Below are 17802 nucleotides of genomic sequence, written 5' to 3'. Positions count from 1 at the left end.
CTCTGGGACCTGGTGCTGCCTGGTGCCTCGGAGCACCTGGATGTGTAACGGCCCCACAACAGACCCCGTTTAGGCACACCTTTCAGTCAGCTCGTGGCAGGCATCCCACAACGATGGGGGACACAGTTTAGTTGTCTGCACCTGGGTGTTTGTTACCTTTTGAGGTGCTCCAGGCTGCCCAAGGGAAAAACTTGTTCTTCACTGGGTTTTTTCTCCTTTTCTGAGTGGACCCTGAGGACCTGCTATCCCAGGACACTCAGATCAGTTCAATGTGCCGTGCCTGGTTTTTAATCCAGGTGCCTATACTGGCAGATTTCACAGCAAGGAGTCAGTCCCAGTCACGGTACCAATGCTTGGGGGATAGATGCCCCACTCTGGTTGCTGCCCCGTGGCCACATGTGCGAGAGGATGGGGCAGGGAAAAGGTGACGTTGCCACCGGCAATAACTGCCTGCGTGGTGGCAAGTATGCACAGCTCCTTAAGGGGCATCACTCAAATTGCCATGCTGTCTCCACAGTCATCATTGAGAGACATTCTGTATGACTCTGCACAGCTCCTAGCTCAGGGCTCTTCTTAATGGTGCAAAAGCATCCTGTGGAGGTACTATGTCTGACTGAATTATCAGGACAACTGTTCATTAGTATTTGTGTTACATTCATCATTGGTATGACTGTGATTTAGTGTACCAGCTTGCAAATAGTCAATTTATTGTATTAAAGCAGTCAGCAGCCTTGCCTGTGCTAATCATGAATCACACCTCCAAAACCAGAAAGTTGCTTTCAGGCCAAATTGTAAGGTTGTTGTTTTTTTTCCTTTGCTTTATGTTTTTGAGCTCTAAGTTGGGTCACATTTAGAGTGACCTGGAGCTTCTAAAATTAAGCAGGACCTTCCACCTGTCCCTTGCTTTGAAAAGCCAAAGCAAAAGGATTTTACAAAACTATGTGTCTCAAAATGAAATTCACAGGCATCTTCAGTTCTGTATGTCTCACCACCTTGTGGGTACAGTCTGTGCTTCCATTTAATTTCCAAGCCATAGACACTTCTACCACATTCCTATTCCCACCTTTTCCTGAAGTGACTTATAAATTACATTCTGAAACAGAGTCATTTCGATCTAACTTAGGGCTTTTTTTTTTTTTTTTTACGTAATGATCAGTACTGTATATTAGTGTTGCTTAGTAATGAAGCCTCTCAAGACCTGTCTGGCACATTTTTTAGAACATCCTATTCTATTCCCTGCAGAACGTGACAGCAAGTTAAAATAAACTGTGTATCAGGAAAACATATAAAATACTGCCTATATTACCAAATTATATTTTTATTTTAAATTCAGGAAGGACAGAAATGATCATTTTACTAAGACTGAACTTCCTACTGCCCGTTTCACAGCCAATGGTGTCCTAGTACCTTTTGTCATCAGTTTTCACACAAGAATTGTTCCAGGTCCATGAATAATTTCCTCCTTGGATGTCCTCCGTTGTGCCATCTAGATGATACTATGCCTTTCCAAAAAAAAGTTTCATTCTGAGCGTTTAATTTCTTCTCACATCTGGAGCACTGTGTCCCATTCTGAGCTCCCCAGTGCAAGAAAAATATGGACTTTGTGGAGTGAGTCTGGTGCAGGGCCACAAAGATCATTTAAGGCCTGGAGCACCTCTCCTATGAGGAGGGACGGAGATAGCTGGGGCTGTTCAGCCTGGAGAAGAGAAGGCTCAGGGAGACCTGACTCATCTGTATAAACACCTGATGGGAGGGAATGAAGAAGAAGGAGCCAGGCTCTGCTCAGTGGTGCCCACTGGCAGAACAAGGGACAGTGGGCATAAGTTAAAACACATTAAATTACATCCGAATACAAGAAAATTTGTTTTTACTGTTAGGATGACCGAGCATTGGAACAAGTTGTCTAGACAGGTGGTGAAGTCTCCATCCATGGAGATATTTAAAACCTGACTGGTCATCATCCTGGAAAACCTGCTTTCAGTGTCCTTGCTTGAGCAGAGGGGATGGGATTGGCTGATCTCCAGAGGCGCCCTCCAGCCTCGATCATTCGGTGATTCTGTGTGATGCGAATTTGTAATCCCGTGTATTTATACATATTACACTTCTTGTCCGTGGCACATACTTAAAGTCATGCATGCTGTTTATCCATATGTTGTAAACTCATGCCAGTTTAAATGAACAGTCTTAATTCTGATGTTTTCAGGTCCCTAAAGTAATTTCCATGACCCTCAAATTCTCCCAAGAAGAGCAGAATTCATCACACTATGGCAAAGTCTTCATTTTAGGCTCTTAATCATTAAATATGTGAATACATGTATCTTAGTATTGAAATTGCTATTTTACTTTAATAACTTACTGTTATAAAAACTATTTCCCCCTAGACCCAGTCCATGCATATTTAGTGCCATGTCTTGTTATTTTTATATTTAAAATTACATTTTTACTAGATCTCTTTTCCATTAGCTCTTCCTGTAGAGTGATCTCATTTGTACATCGGTTCATTCTGATCATCAACTCAATTTAATGGAAAATTCCAATTACAGAGCTCAAATCTGACCTCAGTTGTGTAGGCGCAACTGTTGACAGATGCTTTGTAATGGGTTAAAAAGTATTTGTGCACAAACCACAAGAAACCCAGCCTGACTCTTAGAATTCAAGCTGGTACACGATGGCTTAGTAGCAGCACTGTTTTACTGCCTGTGGAAGTCTTTGAGAGATTGTAAATCTGTATCTCTATTGAACTGTGTAGCAGCTTCTAAGTGAGTCAAATACATTGATGGATAGATAAGATAGAAAGATAGATACTTGTATGTGTATTCAGATTGTAATTAGAGCTTCTAAAGACCTGACAGTTCATACACATCTTTCACAATCAACAGGCTTTGATGGGGATTAGCAATACTCCCAGGATTAGGCAGCCTGATGATCCTGTGGTGTGTACGAAATATCATGATGATAAAGGCTAAGAACGTAACTGCACAATTGTCATGAATAAAATAGAAGACAAGCCAAAAGTCATCTTTCTACAGTATCTCTTTAAGTTGATTCAGCCTCCGACTAGCATAATTCTGAAAGAAAAGTTCCAGCCATGGTTTGTGGATGAACGGGTTTGTTTAATTATGGAATGCAACTCAAGCATGCAGGGTGGGCATCCATACACACATTTCACAGGTGGCATGCTGTGAGGTCTGTCAAAGGTTTTGGGGGGTGTTTTGGAGAGGGATTCTTTCTTCCTCAATTATTTTATACCCTGTCATGCAGATATGAAAACGTATTGGTGGACATCAGTGGTGATGTTTTTTCATGGGTTACAGCTTCAAAAAATCAGTCCTAGAAATACACCTGGGTCCCATGGACTCAAAGTTTGGGCTCAGCCATCCACATTTAGGTTTATTTGACTTAAGGAGCCAAGAAACAGTTGTGTGGGTTTTTTTGTTTTGTTTTGGGTTTTTTTTCCCCTGGAATTTATTCCAATATGGAAGAGAAAAAAAGGCAAAAAAGGAGACTGTCTGTCAGTAGCCACAGATGCCACCACAGCCCTGTGGTGGGGACATTGGCAGGAGAAGGCTCCCTGCTTGTGGGCTGCCTTTCAAATGTACAGGAGGATGCCGCACTGCTCACACTGATTTGTTTGCAAATGAAAACAGGGAAAACGGATCCCTCAGTGCCAAGGCGATGGCCGGGATCCTCCAGTTCTTACCAAGTGCCGGCTCTGCTTTGTCAGACTTTGTTTTAATCTATTTCCTCCCTTTGGCTGTGGTCGCTACCCTGCCCTCTGTTCACTGGTGTGAGAAAGAACACGTTGTGCTTTCCTTGCCAGATGTGCAAGAGCAGGAAGAGGATGGGAGAAGATCAAGGGAAATCTTTACTGTTTTTATATTGTGTAGTGTGTGTTGGACCTCAGAATGTAGAAAAATCATCAATAAACAGATATGAGAAGAAATTACTTATTTCATCATTCTGGTAGGTGATAAGCCTGTAGCCATTTATCAAGTGTCCACTAGAAATAAATGTCTGTTGTCATTTTCTCACTTTTAATAACATTATACCTCTCTGTAATTTTAGCTCTTCATCTCAACTGCTACTTTTTTTTTTCTTTTTGAAAGAGTGAGCTTAGAAGAAAAAGAATAATTTAGCGACGCTTCCCCCTTTCTTTGGCAAGCCAGCAAAATGATTGTGAATAACACCAAATTAATTATTTGGATTCATAAAAACAGAAGCAGCCCACTTGCTTAAAGTAGAATAAACACCAAGCAGTCTCACTTGGATTTTCAGTGGCTTTGAATTTGAGTTTGCTTTTACAGCAACACCAGCAGCATTCTCCCAGCTTACTAACCCAAGCCTCTACTACATTTTTCTATCACCCTTTGGGAGACTCCTTGTCCCTCCTGTGTGTACCAGGTAGAGGAGGGGAGGGCCTTACTCCCTTTTCAGCAGTAAACCTTTCTTATAACTCTAGAAAGGATGAGCTTGAAGTTCTTCAGTCCTTCAGCAAGCATAGCTGGTAGGAAACATACTGCAAACTTTACTTAAGTGGAGGAAGGTTTTTACACGGTTTGGTGTGACAGTGAATAATACCATCTCTCCATTAGCACCTGCTCTGTCCCAATAGCAAAATAACATTCTAGACTACTCCCACACTTTCAGCTTTCAGTATGACTGTGCCTAATTATACTGCATGGGTTAGCAGCAGCAGAGCTGGAGCTTTTGGTAGTCAAGTATGGGATAATTGGAGTTTGAGGTTTCTGGAAAGACATGGCAGAAGGTTTGAGGTAGGAAGACCACTATCTCCTACAAGCACACTAGTTTTATCTGCCTGGAGGATTATCAGATGACCAGAAAAGAGATGGTTAGTGGTTCAGCTGCCACACCAAAGTGCATGGGGTGGCCTTTTCCTGTCAAAGCTGTAAGTTTCTCTCAAGAATGCGTATGGAATGAGGGGGTGGCTATATCTTTTTGCATTCACATTCATGTTTTGACATTTTCTCAGTTCTTCTCTTTCTCTCAAGAAGGCTTAGACACTCAGAGCCTGGCCCATAGAGAGGAAAGGAGGCACTAAGCCAAAAATCTTATATTACAGCTTTTTAAAATACAGACGATGCTTTCTTATGCTTGCATGGAAGATAGACGAGAATCATATCATATATGTGATCCTGCACAATAGATTATCTCTAGACTGAGGTAAATTCCTATATTCCTAATGTCACAGACTTCTTTGGAGGAGAGGAAATCACTGCAGGCTGTTTGGGGTGGGCTCCGCAGGGACACATCTGTCACCCTACTGTGTCTTAAAGCCCTGGCTATAACCATCCTGCTCCTACACAAGAACCTCTTCTAGCTGGGCTATTCTCCCTTCTCCCGTAGACACACTGCTCCTGGCCAAGCAATGGCACAGCGCTCTGTCTTGTAGCCTCGCAATAGATATTTTCCTGTGAGAGAGGACCTGCAGGCTGGAGTCCTCCTCCCAGGCAAGGACTGGCTGCAAGCTCTGCTCTTGCCTGCCTGAGTGCTCTCTCTTCTCACCAGCTGGCCCAGGATGGGCAGCCTCCCTTCCCTGCCATGGTTTTGAAAGAAAGCAGCCCCACGAAGTATTGCTTGGGCATACCTGCAAGATCTGGGTGGAGTTTTGGCACCTTCTGGCTTCTGTCTGAATGACAGATTATTTTTTTTACAGGAGGAGGTGCTGGGCTTCTCCAGAGTAGGAGCCTCTAACCCCGTACTGGTGCATGCATTTATGTACCCCGTAATGGCTGCAATTCAAAGCAGAGGCACTGATTTATTTTAGGACCCTTAAGGCTAGGCAGAACAGAGAACTAAAGCATCTGAATACTTGTTAAGCCTTACAGGTCTGTGTTCCCGTGTGGTCGTAATTTCAGTGGAATTTGGTTACAGTGCTCTCACCAGGAAGCGTCTAGTCAGGCTGAATTATTGTGTGTCGTTGGCAGAAAACAGGACAAACCCAATTACCCTGTTGCCTGGGATCCTTGCAGTAATAGGGAACTGCTGGGGTGGGATGCATCTGGATCATCCCAGCAAGAAGTCCAATGCTTTTTTTTTCTTTTTTTGCATAGGAAGTAACATAGGTAAAAAACAAATTCTCTGACAATCCCAAATCTGCCTATGCAAATCCAACATTCACTGAGGATATCAGCACATGAACAACATATACCAGATAAACATTTAAAAAGGAGGGCTTTCTGCAGTACTTTTTTAAATGGACCCATCTCCTCCTACTTGACTTCTCCAGATCTGGCTTTGGAATTATTTACAATGTGTTGTGAACTTGTAGTCATCTCTGAGATGAGAAAGTATCTCAGCTCTAAAGGGAAGGTGAAATTCCATCGCTTTTTGTGATGCAAATATTTTGAAATAGGGAAGACATTCCTCCTTAGCCTTTCAAAGTGAGATGTAATTACAGTAATTTTACTGCACAGCTACAAATACAAGCACAGGGAAGGCATGTGGGCAGTTCTGCATGGCTGCATGGGTAATAAGGGATGGAGGATTTGTAGATCCTCGACTTCCAAACCCTGGATCAGCTCCAGCCCTGAATACAGCAGCAACGGTCAGATATGTGACAAAAAAGATCTCATGCCATTATTATTTTTCTAGTGACAGTAGCCCATAATTTTTTTCTCAGAAGGTTATCCACTGTTTAATTCCTCTCCCCCCACTCAGTTAGGAAATGGTGTCCTGTTGTTCATCTGAATCTGCCTGAAACCATCTTTTAGGCCCTGAATTTTTATTTTTCTCTTGTCAGTAGTACAAGAAATTCCCCCTGGTTTTAGATTTCTGTATGCAAGTATCTATACTCAGTGCTTGAGTCATGTCTCAGCTTCTTGTCAATGAGCTAACTAAATTGAGCTCCTTAAGCTTCAAATCATGACTTGTTTTCCAGTCCCTGGAGATACTTGTGACCCTCTTTTGAACTCCCTCCCGTCCCCGTCCTCATTATTTCCATATATTTTCTGAGGTGTAAACAACAATGTATAAATAGCCATAAACAGTCAGACCAAAGGTGTATCTAGCCTAGTGTCCTCCCTCTGCCAGCACTTCCCACAGATGCCACGGGAAAATGAGCAACAGTGAAAACAAGGTGCTGCTTTCCTCCCTGCTTCCTGCTCCAGCATCCGAGTGATCTGCTGCTCATTGTGCTACAACACACGATGCTCTTAACCTGAACTGGGATCACTTCCCATTTTCTGCTTGATGTTCCTGGTTGTATGACTCCAGGGACCGCCTTAGCATATTTCTTGCTACTGCAGTGCCTCAGAAGCTCACGTTGACCCCGCTGTCTGTGAAAATTTTTAAGTCCTCCACGGAACTGTAGCTTTCCAAGACACCTTACAGGCTCCAGCAAACAAAACTTGCAGTCTGCTGGAGACAGTGCACATGATCCTTCACGCTAACCTCTTGCCCTTGGCTCTCAAGTCCTTATCTGGAAAGCCACCGTGTGTTGTCTCCTGCACAGATTGCATTGAACTAGGACGTGAGTTTTTCCAGAAGAAAACATTATACACTCCCAACTTAAACCTTACAGAGTGCAGAAGGTGAGATATGACTTCATACCGCTTCCAACTCTATCTGCATTTCACCTCCTATTTGGAAAGCAAGCTTTGCCTGCTTTCCAGAGATTTTAGTACAATGGACTCCAGCCTACTGTAACATGCCTGTAGTGATGTTACCTGAAAGCTTTCAATGATCAGGGTGCCCTAAGAAGTGTGAGATCTACTTATATGAAATAAAATATATTTAAATGTGTAGTTGGCTCCCGGATTTTTTGAGACTTTATCTGCAGAGAAGGCTTAAAAAATGAACCCAGCATTGACACCCTTTCTAAAAGAAAACTGAGATTCCCTCATAATGGCATAATTACTCCAGGTGTTTGGGCATTAAAAATAACAGCAACTTTATAGAGGAAGGAATGAGTTGGCAGTACTGCAGTTACCTTTATTTCCTAGGACTTCCAAACGAACGTGAGACAAATCTTGCCACATTTGCATCTCCAGGTGTGCAGGCGTTTCCACACCACCACCCATTTGCTGTGGTATGCACAACCCGCCCCCCCCACTGCTCTCCTTCATGCTGCCTCACCCTGAATCCTGCCTCTGCTCCTCAGCACCGCAGGCGCAGGCGCAGGCACTCACATCCCACCTTCCTTTGCCTACAGCCGTCGCCTGCATGCAAGACCTAGCCCCTCATCCACACGTACATATCCCAAAGTCAGTGTACACACATCGGACCCCGTAGTTGCACACAGTGTCACTTAGTATTTTATCCTGGAGATGGGACAAGACACAGAAGGACCCTGTTGTTCAGGCATTTGAGGTGTCTGAGTCCTTTTCAGGGGGGAAATCAGCAAAAGGTCTTTTGCAGCTTGCTGGGGTTTAGGAGCTGCCAGCTAGGTGAGTATGGGTCTGAGCTGCTCTTTCCCAAATCGAGTGGTTGTGATACATTATATTTATACCTCCACTGTTCCAGCCTTTGACAATCCATCCCACACATCTGTTACATTAGAAGGCTTCAGCCTAATATTTTTTGAGCTGGGCATATGGGAACACGATTATATCATCTTTATTTGTTTTTCTCCATTCACTCTCACTCCTCCATTCTTCCCTCTCCCCACCGTTTATCATTTAAGGATCCACTAAAATATTGCACAGTGGTTTTTACTCATCACCGTCTTTTTTCCCCTTTGTCGACAGATGCTTACCCCAATTCTGAAGTGATCTATGTGTGGACTAACAGCACCACAACGTCTGTGGTGGTGGCCGAAGACGGTTCACGACTTAACCAGTACCACCTTATGGGACAAACTGTAGGAACTGAAAACATCAGTACTAGTACAGGTAGGGACAGTATTTCCACCCTATGATTGCTGATAGTTGGGGCAAGAGGGGACATCCAACGGCTCCGGTTATTTTGCAAGGAGGCTAGGGAAGCATCTGTGGGATGTGGGGTGTTGGGGCGATCATGCGCAGGTTCCTGGCCACTTAGCAGAGGCACTGGAAGACTGAGAGGGTTATATGCTGGCTCTTGGGTACGCCGCAAGGCTGTTGCTGAAGATGCAACCAGGCCCCTGCTATTTAACGGCAGCGCTGGAGAAGCTGCACGCAGCTTCTTGGCGACCGCCTTTGCCGAGGCTGCCAGCGCTATTGCTGGCTTATTTCCCTGTGGGGAGGAACCACCCCGAGAGGCAACCACCACCCACGCATTTGATCCGTTTCAATCATCGCTTTAAAATTACTTGCTTGATGAAACCGCGCGGGGGGAGGGAGCGGAGGGCAGGTGGGGGCTGCGGCTGTGGCGTGGCTCTGCAGCGTGTCCGGGGGACCAACGTGGCCGGAGAGGAGGTGCCAACACCGAGGATTCCCATTTCCTCCCAGGCTGCAAGCGGAGGCGCCAGATGTGGCAGCATTAGGGAGGCAAAGAAGCTTTAATCCCAGGCTGGGCACCCACGTGAGCTCTGCTCCCCTGCTTCTTAAGGCTCCCACGCAAGGGCAGCCCTGGGCACGCATTGGCGGGGGGACTCCCCGGGGGGGGTCGAGGCTGGGACAGGGGTCACGTGGGCTCAGCGGGACGGGCACTTAACCAGGTTACACAATGCACTTGTCTGGAGAGCATTAGTGGCATCCAGCGTGGGGGCTCCTCAACCTGAAAGCAAAATAGCCTGCCGTGGAGGGAAGGGAACTTTCCACTGGGGTTTGGGGAGGGGAAAGGGGGCAGCCTGCAGCACCACGGCTGGGAGCAATTCCCGCTGGCAAAGCACAGCAGAGTCTTCTGCTGATGCACTGTGTGCCTGGTGAAAAATGACAGGCTCTGAGCCGAAGGCAGGATTGTAGAGGACAAGGTATAGGTCAAGTTAGGAACCCGTTACTATCCACAGGAAGTTTAGGAGATGTGAAAACAGGTACATGTACGCTCGCACACAAAGTTAGTTGGACTGAAACATGAAGGCACATAAAGCTTTCTGCTCAAACTGTCCAAACATGGCAAATAAAGAGGGGGGCAGCTGAGCTTGCCGCTTACTGTCCAAACAGGAGACGAAGAGAGGGAGAGCTTGCCTCAAGCGGCACAGGGGGGCCTCAAAACACAAGCCCCGTCTCCGTCCTATAGAGCTTCACCCCCTCCCTTGCTCATTTCAGGAGACACAAAGCTGTTGCTAAAGCAAAGATATCAAAAGTCAAGAGAAGCATATAGACATAGTCAGAGCAGCCACCGCTGCAGAAAAAGGACAAGTACGCTATCTCCCATTAAAGAGCGAAGACCCTTTTTTCCTTACCAGTTTACCATCATAGCCGCGTTGTTTTCTGCAATGAACGGTAGCTCCCCTCTTGCCTTCATCATTGTCAAGAAAAAGATCCAGAGGATGTACTGGGGCATCTCCTACAAGCTCGTCCTGCTCCTCAGAGCAAGAAAACCATCCAGCCCAGGCACTGAGTGCTCCAGCGTGTCAGCTCCGTGCCACTTCCAATTTGCAGCTTTGCCTGCGAAAGCTCCTTGTACTCCTCAGCCCAAGGAAACAGGGGACTCTTCAGACAAATCCCAAAGTTTCTGCTCAGTAACCACCTCCCTCCTGTATCTTAAGATTTAGGCTAATAAACGCTTGTTTTCCAACGTCAAGATTTTATATTAATGTCCTGGGTTACATCTGGGCTGGCTGGATTCTGATTGCAGGGTGGATCACAAAGAGCAGGACACAGATTGTAACCGGGGATTAGCAAAATACAAAAATCCGATTTTGCACAGGGAAAGCATCAGTCGGTGATGGATTTTCTGGACTTCATCAAGCTTGTAGGAGGCCAGTAATCAGGGTTACTTATGAACAGCCGTCTAAGGCATTTCTTCCTTCTATTGAATTGTTGAACGTGAAAAAGAAAAACCAAATAGCTATTGCACAAATCCAAGTGCTTGGATCTTTTGTGGGTTTTTTCGACACACAAGTCAAACTACACAGCCCTTGCAGTTGCATAAGCAAAATGTTTGTGTATGTCATAGGACATTTATGCTGTCCTTTCTAGCAGACTTTTTTTGTTTGTTTTTAAATGGAAATGCTGGACCTGCACCAGTCCCTTGGGATTCTACTGATTTTGTAGGCAAGCCACTAAGTTTAGGTGCCTTCTCAGAAAAGATATCCTGGCACTCCTAATTCATCAACCCATCTTGAAATTGGGAATGTTTTAGCCATACCACAGAAAATAGCTCTGACATGTGCCACCTGTTTGGGGTTCTTTTTTGTGCTAACATCCCCAAATGCCATTCCTCCGAAAGAGAAGATATTTTACTCCTCAGACTGCTTCCAACAGGCCCAACATCTGTTATGTCCTGGCGGTGCAAGTGCTGTCAACAATCAGATACGGGATTTGGGTCCAAGTGGATCTCACTGCTTTCTGCAAATGGTTGCCCAGTTCTGTTCCCCATACCCAGAATCTCTCATCACTAACTTAGGATCTGCAGTGCCACAAAACAAAACAAAAACCCACTCTTTTATCTTCTGCCAGCTGGAGCCTGAGCTCTGAAATATCCAAAGCCTAAATAATAAAAGAAGCATTTGATCCTTCATTTTGCATCAAATTATTCTGATTTTTCCTTGAGATTACTCTTTCCCCTGCCTCACTATAAAAAGAACATGAGCATCTCTCGTGGGCCAAAATATTCTGGGTGTCAGCATGGTCAGGGACTGTGGTGTCACAGACCTAATGTCAGGTTCTTGCCGGAATGGTTGTTGATACATGTGAGTCCAGGTATATTCAGTAAACAACCAAGCCTGGGGGCTGGCCCAGCCTCATTAAAGTCCTCTTGTTGAATCCCAGCGTAATGGGGATGGAAGAATGCATGTAAGATCCTGGAAAATTTGTAAGCATGATCTCCAGAACTCCATCATCTAGATACCAAAAAAATACTGTGGCAGCTTTTAAAGCATAAGAAAACCGTTAAGACGAGCAGCAGCACAGTAGAATATCTCTGTGAAGAAATGCAGCCAGTCCCACTCTAGGACTTATTAGTGCTAAATTTGTTATTAAAATTGTTTTGTGCAGTGATGAGCAGACCCCATCAGGAACAAGATTCTCTTTTAAGTGCTACATAAACCTATAACAAAAATTAGCTCTTGCTCAAGAAAGCTTATGGTCTAAGGATAAACAGTGGCCTTACAGAAGTAAAAGGGAGCTTTGCCACTTCAGTAGAGCCAGGATTTTGTTCTATATAAACCAAAGGCCAACTCGGGCAGCTTTTAGCTTTACTTTAAACAGTGGTCCCAGGGCATTAAAATCCAGGCTGTGGGGTTTTCTTAAGCCCTAAGTCTTCTGGAGGAAGCATTCCTAGAGTAGGCACTTTTGAAAGGGACAGCATGGGAAATTGGAGAAGATACCGGCTGGAAGAAGAGCAAGTACAAAATCAAGGTGATATCATTATTTCAGTGGAGACAAGAGCTTTGATAGGTTAAAAAAAATGATAAGGTAAAAATCAACTGTGGAGGGCCATCAAAATGTAGGCATTCATTTTCTGTATTTTAAAAAGGAAAAAAGGGGTCCTGTTGCTCTGCTGAAGCTGTGTAGATTTTTTTTTTATTCCAGCTCTGAAAGCATACTGTCAAAATCAATAATGCACATCGTCACTGCTTAGCGAGCAGGGAAACTGTGACTCAAACACATCCCAGTGCAGCAGCAACTCAGAAACAGATTACAGGCACATAGACCCTGCTGCTCCTAGCATATTTTATGGGTAATCCACAAACTGAATGCTCCTAAATAAAGAGCAAGTGGGGTTCCTCCTGAGACCACAGCATGTTCAGCATCCCTGGTTCAAAATTACACTAAATGGAAAGGAATTAGATGTCACTTCACAGGGATTTTCTCCCCAGTTTCATAGCATTCCCTGTCCATCTCCACATCCCTCTTCAGGGAACCATTTCACCAGAAAATCCGACTCCAGAAGAAAGTCATAAAGATTGAGGCAGGCTGTTAGGTGAGATATTGCTGTGCTATTCCAGTCTTTCTGTCTAAAATCCTCAGCATGAACAAGGTCTGTAAACTTCATCCAGAATAAGAGAGTTCCTCTGGCATAACATACCAGTGCAGCTATACCTGCAAAAGCCCTTTCACTGTAAACCTGTTCTCCGCTAATTAGCCATATTGTCACTTAGAAATAATCTGCCAAATCTAACTGCTTAGCAATGCTGGCTGCAGCTCAGCTTGGGCTATTCACTCAAGGCAGAATCAGTCTGTTATATATTTTCCTTTTGTGGCTGGTCTATAGAGACTAAGTCAAGTCTTGCAACAGAGATTATAGCTATATTTGGCTTATTCTTGGAGGACAATATATCTTTCAGAACAGGGATTACTCTGATTCATCAGTACCCAGCTGAATGATGCACGCTTTTAAATTAATTTAATATCAATGTGAGTGGAGATCTGTTAGGGCTTGAAGGGCTTGGTTGTTTTTCATTCTTACATTTTGTTCTAATGTTATTTTTCCTAGGCAAATAGTAGCCTGTTTTTAGCTGGCAAGATTTTGGCTTTGGGGAGCAGTTACCATCAATGAATAGCCTTCAGTAACAACTATATGGTTTTACAGGAACAGTCTGAAAGAACCAGTTAAGTTTTGATTTTTTCTGAAACATTAGGGAAGGTGACAGCTGGTCTGTTGACTTTGGAGTGCATTTTTTTAGGCTTTTATTGAAATTCAGAGGACCTGACAAAAGCCAGATTAAGGCAATGCTGGCATTAAATTTTGGCATATAAAAAAGACATGCTGTGGCAGCTTTCAGTGAATTCTCCATGCAGGCAGTACAATATTCATTGCACAAGTGAACAAGACATGGCAAAATGTCTGTCCAGCAACAGATTATTTTTCCAAGGGCTAAAGTGTACCAAATTGTGGGAAAACTAGAAAGATCTTTTTTTTTTTTTTCTGGAGGAGCATTTTGATGGGTTTGGGTACTGAGAGCAACAAAACCTCCCAGGATCCATGTGCAAAGCTGGAATTTTTGCAGCACCGGCACTGGGACAGGCCGTCCCTGAAGTGCGGTGCAGGAGGAGCGTCTGGACCTGTTCTCATTCTTGAAAATTGATGGCTTGGCAGTAGCAGTTGCCCTAATGAGGTTAAGTCCTGCTGCTAAATCAGGTTTCTAAGAGTAGCTGGCCTTAATCGTTACTCTGGTAAGACAGTTTGTAGGACTGAGTCAAAAACAGGCAGGACTGAGGCAGTGCCAGCAACCCAGATATTTTAAGCTTGTGAACATCAAGTCATCCCAGGTGCATAAAAGGACTGCAGCTTTTCAGTGCGGTACAAGTAGTCAGTCGTTGGCTTCTGCTTTTGGGGACTAATGTGAAGACTAGCAGGATCTAGCAGCACCTCTGTCTCAAGTCCTGTATTTCCACAGCACAGAAATCCAGACATTTTTCATGCAATTAAGAATGGCTGAATGGTATCCTCAAATGGGGGGGTGGGGGGTGGAGCTGGCCTGCTTAAGTCCCTAAATCAATAAACCTCCCTTATTTTGGCCACATGCACATTTATCTCCTTCTAGGCGAATATACTATTATGACAGCCCATTTTCATCTGAAAAGAAAAATTGGCTATTTTGTCATCCAGACGTACCTTCCTTGCATTATGACTGTGATCTTATCTCAAGTGTCGTTTTGGCTAAACAGAGAATCTGTCCCTGCTAGGACTGTCTTTGGTGAGTATCATCTCCCAGCATGCGGGAAAGATCGGTCTGGTTTGTGGAAGTGATTTGCTGTAACAAAACCACAGTGCACTAATGCTTATGTCTGCATGAGGTGTTCTCTTCCAGTTTAAACCGGAACACTATCTATCTGGGCTTTTTATTAAAGTTATGACAGAAATTGCTCAAGAATCAATTATGTGATGGTTAAGGGTAGAAGACAGAAGAATCAGATTGGTGTGATTTGTGGGGTTTTTTTTTCCACTCAGGTAAAATACTTGATGGTTTAGAACAAAAAATAGACGTATTATCATATTTAGTGTATACTCTAGCTAAGCATTTGAAACAGCTTTCACTTCAAGACATTTTGTTTATCTCTGTTTTAAGATGTTTATCTGTGAAAACCATGTAGAAGTTAATTAGTGACAATTATCTCTATTACCATCAAACAAATTAATATGATTTTGCATTTAGAAAACATATTTACTACAGAAGTTGTCATGGAAAAATCCTTTGGGGTCTCTTAAATTACTCGATTTATCACTAGAAGATTGCAGAAAATAAACAGAGTCTTAAATGAAGGTTGATGAAATACAAAATTTTCACAAGATGAAAAATGAGGGGAGTGGGAACAGTTTATCATGTAAAATTTCATTCAGCTGTTCTTAAAAGAATCATTCTTCTGTACAAACGTACTGAAATCAGTTGGTAGCTTTGATCAAAAATCAGTTCAGAAGGCTGTATGGGGAGAATACAGGTACCAGCATCGCTTTGCTGACTGGTGGTACCCATTCTAGGTGTACAAAGCTGTAAGTTGAATTTTGTCCTATTGGGGGCATCCTTCCACAGATGAAAGTAGTGGCAGCTCTGTCACTTACTGACCTATATGAGAGGAGGAGCTACAGTGATGGAAATCAGTAACAGCCAACAATTTCATACGCGAAATCTCCATATGAGAAAATAAAATCCATAATCTCACTTTATTATGCAAGTTACTGCTAAATGGATTGCTCACTGATTTTGTAATGTACCACTTAATGAGGGACACTATATACATACCATGCATCAGTGTGCAGGGATAAAATGCCAGTAAGGTTTTGGTTTATGTGATAGCTGTAACCCTTAAAAATACTTATTTAGATATGCCATAACTAAAGACAACCAGAACACCACAGAAGTAAATGCCTGAGGGCAGAGGGTTGTATTTTTCCTTGGTGAGCAAAGTATCTTACTCTTTCGGACAGTAATATGCAAACACTGATGACTTCACGTGGCCTTCTTAGGTATCGTGCTAAATTGGGGTCTGCTTATAACTCATCAGGGATTACGTAAGGGTTACCAAACTGATCTCTGCCTCTTTTTTTTTTTTTTCCTCCTTGACAGGAGTAACAACAGTCCTCACCATGACCACCTTAAGTATCAGTGCCCGTAACTCTTTGCCAAAAGTGGCCTACGCTACTGCAATGGACTGGTTTATAGCCGTCTGCTATGCCTTTGTATTTTCTGCACTGATTGAATTTGCAACAGTCAACTATTTCACCAAGAGGAGTTGGGCATGGGATGGCAAAAAAGCCCTGGAAGCTGCTAAAATCAAGGTGCTTACCTTACATTTTTTAAAACACCTAGAACAAAAAGCAGTTACTCAGCAGAGCTCAAATAACTGAATGGACAATTTTCAGCTTCTTTGTGAAAAAGGTTACCTCGTGACATACTTTCACCTTCCTACAGAGGAATATTTGCAAGGAAATAAGCCGCCTTCTTTTCACAGGGATAGACTATCAGTCTCCACCATCTGTATGGAGTGGACTGTTTTCAGAAGGATATAGGGCTTTGAGTACACGTGGCATGGGATTTCAGTGACCAAACTTCTGATAGTAGCAGACATATATGATGAAATATATCTCTGCAGAGCACTCCCTGTATGCTCTCCCAAATAAATGACAAAGCTGACATTGAGCTCCATGTGTTAGAGTCCCATCACAGTATCCCCAATAAAAAAGAGACAGAAGAGCGGTTCTGTGAAAACACAAACTTCGGAGTTTCAAGCTGAAATGAAAATTTTGGAATAAAACTGACTCTTAGCAAATGATCTCCTAGAGAGAGCTCGTACCCGCAGGCATCCCAAAAGAGCAATACAAAGAGGGCAAGCTAGCAGGGGCAATGAGCCCTTTGCCACACTCCTTGCTGCAGGCAGGAGGGTGAGGTTCACATTTTGGCAGCAACCTCTGCAGGTACAGGACCGCGTCACCCTGACAAAAGCCGCTGCTAATGCACATGCCAGGTGGGATCCGGGTCTGGCCAGCCACTCTTGGCTTTCTCTGGCATCAGGGAAAGTTTAACCTGAGTAAGGGCTATAAAATCAAAGCAGAAACAGCTGTTTGGGAGTCAAAGTTGGAATAGCCATCAGGTACTTGTTAGCATGATTGATTACTGTACTTAGATTTTTGGGTTAATATCTTGAGAACATGTTTCTACTTTCTGTTCCTGCGGTCTAATGTTTTGTTCTTTACCCTGCAGAAAAAAGAGCGTGAATTGCTGGGAAATAAATCAACTAATACTTACAGCACTGGGAAGATGACCCCTGCACCAAACATGCCAAAGGACTCAGCCCCATCTGTCATCTCAAACACTGCATCTGCTCCAGTGAAGTCTGCAGAAGAAAAGCCCGCTGAAAGCAAAAAGACTTACAACAGCATCAGTAAGATTGACAAAATGTCCCGGATAATTTTTCCAGTGCTGTTTGGAACTTTTAACTTAGTTTACTGGGCCACATATTTGAATAGGGAGCCTGTTATTAAAGGTGCCAATTCTCCAAAATAAACTGAAGGACTCTAAAGCCACACGTGAGCCATACTTACAAAGCAGATGCTACCAAGGAAAATTTGAGATCCAGACACCTTTCTACATTTGGGCAATATTCTTCAGGAAGTTTTTTGCATGTTTAATAATATGTACAAATGATATTGCCTTGATTGTTTCTACATGTAACCTCAGATGTTTCGGAGACGATTATATTACTTACAGCAACAGATCTTTGTAAAAGATCAGAAGACATTGAACATGGCTTCTTTGCTGCTGAGTATCTTGCATTGATAGTTTACAAATAAAATAAGTTATATTTTTTAACTGTTCAA

At 43.5% G+C, this 17802-nt stretch overlaps 1 protein-coding gene across 4 annotated transcripts in view; it reads left to right on the top strand.

The window, feature by feature from the left end:
- Positions 1 to 17802, top strand: part of GABRA5 (gamma-aminobutyric acid type A receptor subunit alpha5) — a 56513-nt gene extending 38711 nt beyond the window's left edge. For all 4 annotated transcript variants that reach the window (XM_075737520.1, XM_075737500.1, XM_075737516.1 and 1 more), the window contains 4 exons: positions 8706 to 8849; positions 14531 to 14683; positions 16052 to 16263; positions 17186 to 17802. In XM_075737520.1, coding sequence (XP_075593635.1) covers positions 8706 to 8849; positions 14531 to 14683; positions 16052 to 16263; positions 17186 to 17488 — 812 coding nt within the window. In that variant the 3' untranslated portion in view covers positions 17489 to 17802. The remainder of the gene's footprint in view (positions 1 to 8705; positions 8850 to 14530; positions 14684 to 16051; positions 16264 to 17185) is intronic.

The sequence above is a fragment of the Balearica regulorum genome, chromosome 1 (assembly GCF_011004875.1).
Source record: "Balearica regulorum gibbericeps isolate bBalReg1 chromosome 1, bBalReg1.pri, whole genome shotgun sequence".
Taxonomy (NCBI): Eukaryota; Metazoa; Chordata; class Aves; order Gruiformes; family Gruidae; genus Balearica; species Balearica regulorum.
Note: the sequence above shows the minus strand (reverse complement) of the source record. Positions and strands in the feature narration are given on the sequence as shown.